The 13,852-nt window shown below is 38.2% G+C and overlaps 1 protein-coding gene across 1 annotated transcript in view; it reads right to left on the reverse strand.

Moving 5' to 3' along the window:
• Positions 1-10,729: 10,729 nt before the first annotated feature.
• The window catches only part of GFRAL (GDNF family receptor alpha like), a 52,968-nt gene continuing 49,845 nt past the window's right edge, over positions 10,730-13,852 (reverse strand). The window contains exons 7-9 of the mRNA XM_036316489.1: positions 13,303-13,398; positions 13,144-13,216; positions 10,730-10,802 (exon numbers count right to left, since the gene is read on the reverse strand). Of these exons, the coding sequence (XP_036172382.1) occupies positions 10,730-10,802; positions 13,144-13,216; positions 13,303-13,398 (242 nt within the window). The remainder of the gene's footprint in view (positions 10,803-13,143; positions 13,217-13,302; positions 13,399-13,852) is intronic.

Genomic DNA, 13,852 nt, shown 5'->3' on the forward strand with positions numbered 1-13,852 from the left:
ACACACCCACAGAAGTTTGCGAAAAAAATCCCAGTACACAGGGCTTTACTTCTTTACTCTCAGCATAACTGGGCATTGCTCAGACTGCCAAATCAGCATGCCAGTGGAACTCTGGCAGGAAGGAAGCCATGACTGAAGGAAGGATTTGAAATTAGCTTCAACAAAATACTGCATAACATAGCAATGCAGAGGGCCGGGCCTGACCAGCAGACACTGAGCAACGGATCAATGATTACTCTGACACAATGTTTGCTGTGAAAGAGAGTGCTAAGGGACTGCTTAGCTAAAGGAACCAGACAGCCTCAATTGCCTGCCTCCTTAGGCTTTTATTGTAACAGCAGTTTGAGATAAAGTTTATCTTTTAGATACAATCAGTAGGGTAAGTAATCTTGGGAGGACACATGTGTCAGTAGTATCCTTTAAGCAAGGACATCCAAAGTTTAAGCATAAGGATTCCAGTAAACACCCGGGGGTCTGCACGTGCACAGACTTGTTTGGAAAGGAATAATTAGGGGGCTCTGCCTTTGGCACTCCCCCAAGTCGGAATTCTGAAAAACAGGGTGTGCTGCCTTCAGCACTTCCCTTTTTGGCATGTCCTCCTTACAAACTTTCCAGCCAAGTCTCCCGTGCTTCCCAACAGCAGAGGAAGTAGCTGACTATTTCCTGCAGGTAGGCTGAGACCCTCTCTAGAGCAGTGATGGCGAACCTTTTGAGCTCGGCGTGTCAGCATTTTGAAAAACCCTAACTTAACTCTGGTGTCTTGTCACATATAGAAATTTTTTGATATTTGCAACCGTAGTAAAACAAAGACTTATATTTTTGATATTTATTTTGTATATTTAAATGCCACTTAACAAAGAAAAATCAACCAAAAAAATGAGTTTGCGTGTCACCTCTGACACATGTGTCATAGGTTCGCGCTCACTGCTCTAGAGGGACAGAAAAGGCCCAGCCTTAGAATAAAAAAAGCCACCACATACTGAAGCCTCAAAACTAGAAACTATGACAAAGAGCCATGGTACCCAAAGTATCAGGGTGGACCAAGCCCTGTTCAGCACTCTGCTGCAATATGACCAGAGACAGGTCACTCCACAGCAGAGACCAGCAAAGATGCAGAGGGCAGCAAGTACACTTATACATATTCACAGATACGCCTTCTTGGGGAAGGAGAAGAGAAAAAGACGCGAGTAGCCTCCAATTGGAAATACAAAGTTAAAACAGCTGGTTAGTTTTTCTAAAAGAGTGAGTTCATCTAAATAAGCATTTGGATTACATTTCTTGGCAATTTTATGATGTTTCTCAACATCACTGGGGGAATAGAGGTTTCAGAGATCAGACCATGAATAAACAAACAGATGCATATTTATTATCTTTGCATAGGTACTATATTATAAGGAAAGAGTCTACTGCTTTGATCCTTTACCATTTAAGTTGCTTTGATCTTTACTAATTTTCTGAATATTTATACACAAATATATAACTTATTTTCTAGTAGTTTTCTTTTTTTCCTCCTGAATGAGTCAAAGACTCCAACACATATCTATTTCAGGATATGACTGGAAAGCAAGATTAATTCTTCCCCTTCCCCCAACGTTATTGAGATATAACTGACACATGACATTGTGCAAGTTTGATGAACAATGTAATGATTTGATACATTGAAAACATAAGTCAGTTAACACCTCCATCATATCCATCTCTTGGCAATATCTCATACCACTGAGCATACCCTCTTCCATTTTAAAAACCTCCATCCTCTTGGCTTGTCCTTGTATCCTTCAGTACTTAGTAGTTACCCCTTCACAGTAGCCTTGCTTTCTCATCGTCCTCTTCTAGACCACTAAGTATTGGAATGGCCAATGATATTTTTCTCTGTTTGTGTGTGTGTGTGTGTGTGTGTGTGTGTGTGTGTGTGTGTGTGTGTTTTGCCACATTTCTTTGCTAAGTGATTTCTTCCATTTTCATGATTTTAAATAACATTCATATACTAATGATTCAAACTAGACTTTACTTTGGGACTCTCCATACAACAACTGCTGATTAAAATCTTTATTTCAGAATTGAACCAAAAAGAAAACCAAAACAAAACAAAAAAACCACCCACAGACATACATTTTCCTTTGCTCCCAATCACCAAGTATATTCTTAATTTACATTAAGAAAAGAAGAAAAGAAAAGAAAAGAAAAGAAAAGAAAAGAAAAGAAGCCTGTGTATCTACATTGACTCCTGAATTTTCCTCATCTCTCATATCTTTTGTAGCAATAAGCCTCCTTGACTTTACCTTCAGTTTTATATTCCAAATAAGATTCTGTTTCACATCCCCCCTAAATCAATCCTTACCTCATCGACAGTCATCTCCCCCTCCATACAGAGTCAGTCTCTTAATGGATTTCCTGCCTCAATTTTTGCCCACTTTCAATCTTTTTTTCCAAACAGCAGCCAGATTCTTCTAGAACTTGTTATATCATTCTCTCTTTGAAAGCATCTGAAGGCTGCCCATTGCAATCAGAATAAAAGGCAACTCCTTACACTGTGCCCTCCTGCTTCCTTCTTTGACCTCACCTCTGCCACTCTTATTCTTTCTCTTCATTCTATTCCAAATCCTAAGTTCCTGTTATGTGAACATATAAAGCTCAGTCTCATCTCAAAGACTTTACACTTGTTATTTTTCTTCCTTCTGCAGATAACAGCTTTCCACCACATGGAAAAATCTACCCCATCTCAACTTTTAGTTCTCAACTCAAATACAGGAAGTTCTCACTTAATATCTGCTATAGACTCTTGGAAACTGGGACTTAAAGGAAAATGACATACAACAAAATTGGTTTTCCCATAGGCTAATTGATATAAACAAGTGTTAAGTTCCTACAGTATATTTCTCGTCACAAAAGCATCACCAAACTTCTAAATAAAGACCCAAAAAACTTATAATATCAAACATTGAACACCATGTGAACTATACATACATTTAAGAACAGGTAAGATCATTCTTTTCCAACCTGCTTATTTCAGTTCAGGGTCACAGGGCACAAGGCTAGACCTGCCCTGGATAGGACATCCTTCCATGGCAGGGCCGCTCACACACTCCCCACACTCCCTCAGGCCGTGACAATGTAACCAGTTTAATTCACCTCACATGCGCATCTTTGAGATGAGCGAGGAAACTGGAATCCCAGAGAAAACCTAGGCAGTCATGGGGAGAACATGCAAATTCCACAGACAGTAGCCCCAGCCAGGAATCTATTTTTTTTTTTCCTTCTCATTAACATTATAACAAAGCAACATTGAACTAAGACCTAGGCCAGTGATGGCGAACCTATGACACGTGTGTCAGAGGTGACACACAAACTCATTTTTTTGGTTGATTTTTCTTTGTTAAATGGCATTTAAATATATAAAATAAATATCAAAAATATAAGTGTTTTACTATGGTTGCAAATATCAAAAAATTTCTATATGTGACACGGCACCAGAGTTAAGTTAGGGTTTTTCAAAATGCTGACACGCCGAGCTCAAAAGGTTCGCCATCACTGACCTGGGTTATTCAAGGGCCTGAGGTAGTACTACCCCCTTATCAATTAGAGAATTTTCATGACCTTCTTATCAAAAAACATTTGTTGACTGATGAACTAAGAGAAGGCATTAGTATAAGTAGAATTAAATTTTACTTTGATGTTTCATTGTCATCATATTGACACCTTATGAGATGAGGAATATACATATTTTATGAGGTATTTATCTTGAAATGCATTTGTGAAAGAGAATGAGAAATGCAATGACTATAAAGTGGTTGATCTAAATGTTTCCATGGAGGTGATGCCCTTTATACCTTGGTAGCACTTTTTTTTTTTTTTTTTTTGCCTGTTGCTTACTAATCTCATGTTTCTTGAGTTTGTTTCTATCCTGTCCTTCATGAAACCAGAAAACAATTTAATGGATTAAAAAGGTGGGAGGAAAGAAGGAAGAAAAGATTTAAAAAAGGATTAATACCTATAATGACAGTTACAGTATATGTAAGACAATCAGATGAATGTGTAAAGAGATTTTTTTTTATTGCCTAGTTGTGTGTTGGAAATAAGAAGTAATGCAATGGGTAGAGTAAGACATATGATTTGTACAGTAAACAATCCTTGTATGTTTCAAGATTGCCACCAGTAATTTCTGGTTCTACTCACTCCCCGTCATCGCCCACCTCCCTTCCATGGAGGTTCAATATAAACATGCAAGTGCAAAATATGTCTTTATGTTCCAGTCAACTATTTCATGCTGTGAAACCCCTTTAAACAGTGGTTGGCAAACTGTGGCTGGCGAGCCACATGCGGCTCTTTGGCCCCTTGAGTGTGGCTCTTCCTAAGCCATAGGAGTACCCTAATTAAGTTAATAACAATGTACCTACCTATATAGTTTAAGTTTAAAAAATTTGGCTCTCAAAAGAAATTTCAATCGTTGTACTGTTGATATTTGGCTCTGTTGACTAATGAGTTTGCCCACCACTGCCTTAAAACATATCTATAAGCTCTTCCTCTCTTATTGGAATATTAGAGGCATTAACAGATTTTGCTTTCCTGTTATATATTGTTACTAGTAAAGTGTAATATTTTAGCCCAACTTCTCATTTACAAACTAATTTTGATTATATAATTCAAAGAGAATAGAGTGTTTCTTTGAATCTTAACAGACATCTACTTCTGAATTCCCTCTTTATGGGAATTGTTTACTATTGTTTCCTTGTATGCACTGTATCTCGCCTTTAGCTTCTAAGCATTACCCTCTTGTCCTGGATAGTAACATATTAGACCTCTGATATGTTTTTTCATTGCTACTAAAAAACATCTATTTCTTCAATTTTTCTAGAGCTACTAAGGCAGAGGCACCTAAGCAATAAATGAGTCCCCTAAGAGCACCTCTATGTGGATTTCAGTGCCCAGACAAGAGGAGAAATGTAGGCAGTGATTACCTTGACTGTTAACAGGAAACCTTGTCTTTTCCTCTGCCCATGGACAGATGATCTCCACGTTCCAGGGAAAAGTTTCACTAGGAGGTAAATGTTCTTGCTGACACAAAGCAACCGATAGTGTTCTCTCCTACACAGATTTTGTTCATTAATAAATAGATAATAGTGACCTTGAATTGTTAGAGCTCAAGCCCCTGGATAGGCTGAGAAACATTTTTTTTAGGTTTGTGCTATTTAGCTCCAAAGAGCCAAATGAAAAGTAGACCTTAAACCTAATTTGATCTGTATTTGTTCTAGGCTTAGCCATCATTTAATTGATAATGAAGATAATCTAGACTTTCATAGCAGAAACTGTTGGCTGCTACAAAAGAGACCCAAGAGCCCTCTCCTGTTTTTCCATGTAATAGAAAATCTGATTTTATTTGGGAATCCATTCTTCTCCCAGATGATTCAGGATCAAATCCTCTTTAACCCCATTTAAAAACATCTATCCATAGAAAACAAAATAGAATATTTATCTTAAAGAGTATTAAACCATGCATCCAAAGCAAGATTTTACTTGGAAGATTGCTGTTTTATATTTACAGTTGTGGTTTTACCTAGGCATAAAATATTCAGAACACTATTTTACCTAATTATGTTCCAATTGCCTCAGGTATATATTTTTATTATAACATCAAATGACCCATCACATTCAAAATGTAGTTATACTTTTTTTTTTTCATAGACAGAGTAACATAATTATATTCATCAAATGAAAAACTCCACTTTTTTTGAAGTTTTATGACTTGACTATATTAAATGATAATTTGCCTAAGAAAAACTTTAAACTGCTGCATTTTAAAGGTATGTTTTCCTTCTCTTTGTAGAACCAAGATAGCACACACCTGTGTTATAAAGCCCTGATTAAGAACACATTTATTGCCCCTGGTTTGTCTGTGGAGAAGGTTTTAGAAACATTCTCGGTACCATCCTCAGCTTGTGGGTGCAACCAGTGTGGCCTGAACAGACACTAAACCTCAAAGAGGCACTTAGGGGACAACCCGAGGAGCTCAAGTGGAATAAATCGCCGCAGCCCAGGTGGTTTCATCTCAGAATTCAGAAGGAAGCCAAGTGTGAGATACGCCATGACAGACAAGGACACTTAGAGGTCGTAGTGCATCGAGCACGCATGCTCACTCACCCTGCCTCTTAAACAGTAATGCCATCATTTTCACCATCAATCCCTTAGATCTTATTCTTTGGTTGTAGAGCTCACAATTTTTTAAAAAATATATATTTTATTGATTTTTTTACAGAGAGGAAGGGAGAGGGATAGAGAGTCAGAAATATCAATGAGAGAGAAACATCGATCAGCTGCCTCCTGCACAACCCCCACTGGGGATATGCCCGCAACCAAGGTACATGCCCTTGACCGGAATCGAACCTGGGACCCTTGAGTCCGCAGACTGACGCTCTATCCACTGAGCCAAACAGGTCAGGGCTAGAGCTCACAATTTTGACTGTTCTCACAAAATAAAAAGAAGAAATCTTTCACTTACTCTTTTAGTTGTTTGTATTCGTCTCACCCCACGTGGCCATGAAAGGGAGGCGCATTTCAGAACTCTCCAGGGGAATTTAAAAGGAGGAGCAGACTCACACCCAGCTCCGGAGGAACCACAAAGACCATCTTCCTTCTGCCTCAAAGCCCTTCCCAGGAGACCTTTTTATTCACCTCACTGAGTTCCAGCTGGTACCACTCTGCTGATTCCTGGTGCCCAGGAACACCTGCGGGAGGTCACGGACAGAATCCTGGGGAAAAGGCAGTGGGTAAATCGGCAGAAGCAGCTAGCAGCACAAACATTTATTACAGGACTAGCCAGGCTGCTCTGGAAGGAATTTGATCGGTGGTTGGATTTTTCTGAGGAATGTCTATGATCTGGCCACCCTTCCTCAGTGGTTTTCCCCCAGACGACCCTCAGGTGGTAAACTCACTTTCTCATCTGGGGAGAAAGAGCTGGAAGACACTGGACAACTCTAAATGCGGTGTTGTAGCACAGATCCCACTTAGCAGTGCCACACCATATTTTCCACTGGACTAATAGCAACTCCACATGGATATCCCACTGGTGTCAGTCCAAACCTGAAACAATAATCAGTTTATGCAAATTAGGATAAACTATGAGTTATCCAGGCCGGCCATTGTGGCTCAGCTGTTGAGCATCGACCCATGAACCAGGAGGTTAGGGTTAGATTCCTGATCAGGGCACATGCCCAGGTTGCGAGCACGATCCCGTGGGGAGCGTGCAGTAGGCTGCAGATCAATGATTCTCTCTCTCTCTCTCTCTCTCTCTCTCTCTCTCTCTCTCTCTCTCTCTCTCTCTCTCCCTCCCTCTCCCATCCTCTCTGAAATCAATAAAAATATATTTTAAAAAATAGAAAAAACTCCGAGTTATCCAAAATGGGTGACTCTAAGAATGTTGGACTGAGGGAGTCTTTATACAGGTGTGGGTAGTTGTAGGAAAACAAGAGGTGATCCACACAGGGAGGCTGGTAACAGCTGAGCCATTAGGACGACCAGCCCTGAAGGAAAGGCGGGGGGATGTTTACTGCGATCCGGGAGAGTTTCACTGGAGAAGGCCACTCACAGAAACAGTGCCACTCTGTGCAGGGAAACACCAGCCCAAGGTGGGCCCTCCTGGACGGACTGAAGGGAATATACACCCCCTTCTCCTGCCACTTCTCACCATTGGCTGAACCCACTGGAAGCCAGAGGACAAGGGAGCCTATATTTCAGATAGGGTCATCCTCCTGGGATGTGTGAGAAGTAGATACAGGTGGGAACGGATCTGAAGCTAAGTGGCATGCTGCCCTTTTGCATTCCAAGTCCATCCCCCTCCTGTCTGGGCCAGTTGTCTAAATAGCACCATGGGTCACCTCGTGCCATAAATCAGAAGCCTCCTCTTCATCGCTGCTGCTGCTGCCATGGTCTTCACAACACAATTTCTCTGCAAACACGTAATCCCAAATCCCCGTCCCTTCTGTTTACGACACATTTATGTTCATTCCATACTCATATCACCACTAGTTCTCTTCACAAGACTCTATCACTCACTCCTCCTACCTTTTCTTAGCAGCCTCTATCGTTTTCAGCAATTATTTTTTACTTCTTTGTTCTTTGAATCTCCAAGAGGACTCTGTTCAGTACTCTATCTCCAGCACCTAGTACAGTGGCTGGCACATACAGTGGCTAAAGCTAAATAAATGTGTCAAACAAATGAATCACTGCAGGCCTTCACTACTCATTGGCTAAACATTACAGTACATTTGTAGGCAGTCTCCTCACCATCAGTTTTGTCATCTTTGGTCCATCGCTTACGCGTCTGCCAGCATGCCTTTTCTCATTCATAAATCTGATGATGTCACTTCCTTGTTTAAAATGTTTTTTGGCATACAAGTGAAGCAATCCATTCATTGAGCAATTTTTATTGAACATACCCTATGTGTACAGGAATGGAAATCAGAGATGAGCCAACAGATTCAGAGTGCTTACCAATTGCAGCGAGGTGTAGTAATATAAGGTACAGACAGCGCTGAGCAAGGATACCTGACCTCTGGGTGGGAAAGACTGTTAGAAAAGGGCTCCCAGAGGACAGAACAGTAAAAGGTGCAAGCCAAGTCCTGAAGCGTTCACAAACCAGATTTAGAATGTCCCAACTCCTTAGCATCATGTTGAAGAACCTTTATTGTCTCAGTCCTAATGCATGTCTTATATTTTATGTTTTATGTCCCATATTATTGTAATTCTTTTCCACTGATTTTTAGAGAGAGTGGAAGAGAGGGAGGAGGAGGCGGAGAGAGAGAGAGACATCGATGTGAGAAAAACACGATTGGTTGCCTCTTGCACTCACCCTGACCTGGGCCTAGGATCAAACCTTCTTCCCAGGTATGTGCCCTTGATCAGGAATCAAACCCATGACCCTTTAGTTCGCAGGCCGACACTCTAACCACTGGACAACACCGACCTGGGCTTTCCCATATTATTTTAATCTGCACTTCTTGCTCCAGAGACAGCTGCCTATTTAGAATTCTCTAAATACTTCATGCTGATTCCTGTTTCTGCAGTTCTGCCCAGAATGGCTTGCTTACTCTTGCTAGCCTAGGAGACAAGATTGTTTTTAAGGGGGTCCTTCTCCTTCATGCTCTGTCCTTCCCTTCTCTGCTCAACACAAACATATTTCTAAAAGCAACTTGATTTCTTCCCTCAGCTTTCCAGAGAAGAGTTCACATTTTCCCAGGCGTTAGCAAACCAAATTAAATGTCAGTTTTGGAGATGGAAGTGCCCACATTCTCTTCACGTTAACATAGAGTGTTAACAGCCACTGGAATGTGGAGAACTCCTTGAGGGAGATTTATAACTCACCAAGTTATTCCTTCCTGTTTTAAAAGATAAAGGAAGGCTTTTTTAATTACTCTGAGTAAGCATAGCCAAACGTTAACTTCAAATGTAATTTAATGTAGATAATTTAATCTGAAGTGTAGTGAACAGCAATAGATGACATCAAACAGACAGAAAATATTTGACCTTTAATTATAAATACAGAATGTTACTAATTATTTGTATGCATGGGTTATTGAATATCTGCGCCTCTGTTGATAAAAAAACACAATACCTCATTTATTCTTATCAATGGATCCAAATATGATTGCACTTTGAAAACATACATGCATCAAAAACTTAATAAACAACTTTTCCATAATTTTTTTTATCACAATTATACTCTGTCAAACCAAGCCAAAAGTCACAATTTGGAAACAATAAAGTAACAAGTATCATGTTACCTTGTTATTGCAGAAGTTCATAATTAGCATAGAAAAATTAAATTCATAAATAAATAAAAGATATTATTGTTAAGATGCACAGATGTTTCAACCAATTAGTTGCTTTATAGCTTTATGAATAAAAAATACAGACGTCAAGTTAAAAAGTAAAGTTCAACAGTATTAAATTTTAAAAAAACAAAGATACCACTTGCAATTTTTAAGACTAGTCATCTAAATGAATATGCTTAGGAATTTAAAGTCAATGCTAATAATTTATCTAATCTATATATAAGATATACAAATAAAAACATACTAAGTATTTTTTTAAATATATTTTATTGATTTTTTACAGAGAGGAAGGGAGGAGAGGGATAGAGAGTTAGAAACATTGATGAGAGAGAAACATTGATTCAACTGCCTCTTGCACACTCCCTACTGGGGATGTGCCCGCAACCAAGGTACATGCCCTTGACCGGAATCGAACCTGGGACCCTTCAGTCTGCAGGCCGACACTCTATCCACAAAGCCAAACTGGTCAGGGCCAAACTAGGTATTTTATTAGCATTTTTCTTTAGGCAAGTTAATGGGAATTTTTTAAATTGATCAGAAAAAAACCCTGCTAACCATGTCATATTATGACGTAGCTAATTACCATTTTATAGATTCAAATTTTATCATGCAATAAATCATGTAGACTGTAATTTAAGATAACACTTTTTGCCTTCAAGGGCAATTCTGTAATTCTGTATTGGTCTCATAAAAGATATCACTGTTTATTTATAGTTAATAACTTATAAAGAAAAAATAAATTGAACACCTGTCATATTATTATACCTTACATTATTATCCTTAATGATACAATATCATTAAGCCCTTCTTAACATTTTCTTTATTGATGACGAACAGGATATTCTGTTGACTGGCTAGAAAGACCTGCTTGAAAGGAAGTGATTGTTAATGATCCAAGATTCTTAATGAACCATGAGTCCTCCGGGTATTTGGCTTGGTGATCGATCTCTGGTTTGAGTTGATATTCTGAAGGTTCTACATAAAAGTAAAAGCAAAAGTGAACAATTAGCCAAATTAAGGATTTTAAAAATGTATGTGTGCTTATATTTTTTGGTGGATTCTGTGCCTGGAGGGAAAAATGAATCAACTTCCTGAATGTAAAGACCCAATAGTAGAAGGTTCTATGGTCTTTCTAAGAGGTCTCATGCATTGAACTATGATTTCCAAGTAATCATTTGAAAAAAGAAAAAGAGTCATTTATTTTCTCAAATATTTGTGTTTTAAATTATTGGGTTCTCTGAAAATTTCTTTGAAGACTTAGGCTGTTTTAATTTAGCATAAATGCAAAAATGTTCATCTTTGCTGTGGAAAGGTGTTCACATGGATGCGATGTGACTACCAGGCGAGTGGCACTCAGCCTTCCTTCACTGAGAAAGCCTTATTTACCGGCAGATGTGCGGTAACACAGGTTTGGTTGTTAATGATGCTTTTGTTCTACTTTATTCTTTCTTTCTATGGTGGCTTTTACTTTTATCATTTCCTTAACCCAGAGTGTGGACCTTTCAGATTACAGGTCAGAATCAAATTTTAAATTGTATGGAAAATAATTCATACAATTTTAAATTGTATGAATGATTTGCTTTAAAATACATATTGGAGTACATTAAGATTTTTGTCTATAACACCTTACTGCCATTGTCATGCAGTAAAGGGATATGCCTATTTATGTAGGCAAGAAAAGAGGTAAAATTACAGCTGATACACAGGGAATTTTAAATGGCCGTCACCTTATTTATCTGTGGCACAACAGTACAACAGTGATCTGTGCAAACCCATGGGCCTGTGTGGCAGATGTGAACTTGATACATTATATGTGAGGCTAAAAAATAAAGATTGAGAACCATTAAAGTAAGAGTTTTGCTAGAGAACCATTTCTGCTTCTCTGCAACAATGTCTGTGATGGACTATCTAGGCAGGCCCAGTGTCTGAGCAGTGCTCTCAAACATTTTAAACCACATAAAGAAAAGTTGAATAAATTCCAAATTCTATTTTCCCCTTGAAACTGACTCTAATTATTTGGCCTTTAAACTTACCTTGGAATCCAAGAAATATATTCTCATACAAATATGACTTCTAAGGCATTGAAGGAAAGCAGTTTGTTTTAGTATGGGTATTGATAAGCATCAACTTAAATATTTAGAGAAGATGGATTAATTAGGTGGATATGTTTAGCTGGCATTGCTGTTAAAAATAAATATCATTGAATGTCCATCAGCAAAGCATACACTCTTCATTGCCTGCCCCTTGGTATTGCCACATTTCTTCCCACTTTCATTTTATCTGCCATTATGTCAAGCACTAGAAGTCTGAGGTTTCTGGAGGAGCAATATATGTACACACATGACATAGTTCACTCTGTCTCCTCCTCTGGGTGTCATGAGATGAGAGATGCGCATTGTCTCACTACTTGCTAGCCCTAATTTTACTGATGCATGTATTTTATGTTTGTTTACACACACACACACACACACACACACACACACACACATATATAATTTCTTCATTAACATTTATGATACTCAAATTATATACAATGATATATAGGTATATGAATTAGCAAATCAACATCAATAATATTTAAATATGAGGTTATTTTTTAATTAAAGTAAGCAACTGCACACCACTTTATATCTATTTGTGAGTGGTCAAAAAATGGAAGATTTTAAAACCGTAGACATTTAGAAATCCAGAGACAGCTGTGACTCTGATCTTCAATCTCACATACTTCTTGAATCATTACTGCATTTGAGCAACAAGGGCAGCCAAGAAAAAGGATTTGGAAAGAGTGAATTAAAATGTCAGGCTGAAGTAATGTCTTCCTAATGGTACCCTGTGAGGCCTCCAATTATACAGACCTGGATGTTTGCATATTAAAACATGAGTAAAATACATTAGCATGTAAGAAATGTGACTGAAGAGCACACCTTTAGGTAAATATAAACTGTGTGAAGTACACAACAGATCCATTATGTAAACTGATTAATCCTGCAAGTGATTTGAAGCAGGAAGGCAGCAAAGTTCAATTTGGATTTCACAAGAAAACCAGGGAAAAGATTGATAACACTTTAATTGGGAGAACAATACATATGCGTTTGTAAAATGCACGCTAAAAAATTCCCTTATGATCACATTTCCCTTACATACGATGACTGAGAGTAACGTTTCCATGGACCCAGCCCACATTAAATGTTGATTTAGTAGGTCTTAATGGAGAAACTTTCATTCTCGGGCCCTGTGTGAGCTCTGCCATGGTGAAGTGTGTTTTAACAGGGCTGATTCACTTCCAGCCCTTCCCTTCTGGGTTGTATTCTGTTACCTCAGCTTGAACAAAACCACGAGAAGGATTCCACAGGTGACTGTCATGCACATGACGGCATAAATCACTTCTCCTAGAAACAAGATTAAAGGAAAATTACTGGATTTCTACAGAGAATAAATAATAAAAAATAGTACAGAGGTCTGATGTTTAACTGACCGTTGAAGGGGGTATGAAATCCATTTAGAGTTTTTTCCTTTGGTTGTTTTCTTTTTTGCAATGCAATGCCTTTGACATTGGACAGAGCTGAATAATCTGAAAGAAAATAATGAAAATGAGATTAAAGCCTAAAGAAAAAGCATTATTTTTACCCCATGGGTTGTAAAATTTGCTTTATATTATAAGGCAGCAACTTATTTCTATGTTACTATTTAATAAAATATAATAGATTAGGGTGTTTCTTAAATTTTAACAGCTTTTTTCATCTTTGAATCAGAAAATTTCCTTATTAAAAAAAACCTTTTTTCAAAGCATAATTAGAAAAAAATCACATTTTATAAGGTAGTTATATATGTAAACTGGGGGGAAAAAGACAGTAACTTTAGGCTGCCATTGGGATATTGAAAAATATTCCTTCTTTACATGAGTGATTGTTGTAATGTGCTTTTAATGATATCTTATTTCCCTAAGATCCAGTGTATTTATGAATTCTTACAAAGGAGAGTCTTTAAACCAATCACCCTGTTCACTTCTCTATTCTGATATCTCA

The sequence above is a fragment of the Myotis myotis genome, unplaced genomic scaffold, assembly GCF_014108235.1.
Source record: "Myotis myotis isolate mMyoMyo1 unplaced genomic scaffold, mMyoMyo1.p scaffold_m19_p_7, whole genome shotgun sequence".
Classification (NCBI taxonomy): Eukaryota; Metazoa; Chordata; class Mammalia; order Chiroptera; family Vespertilionidae; genus Myotis; species Myotis myotis.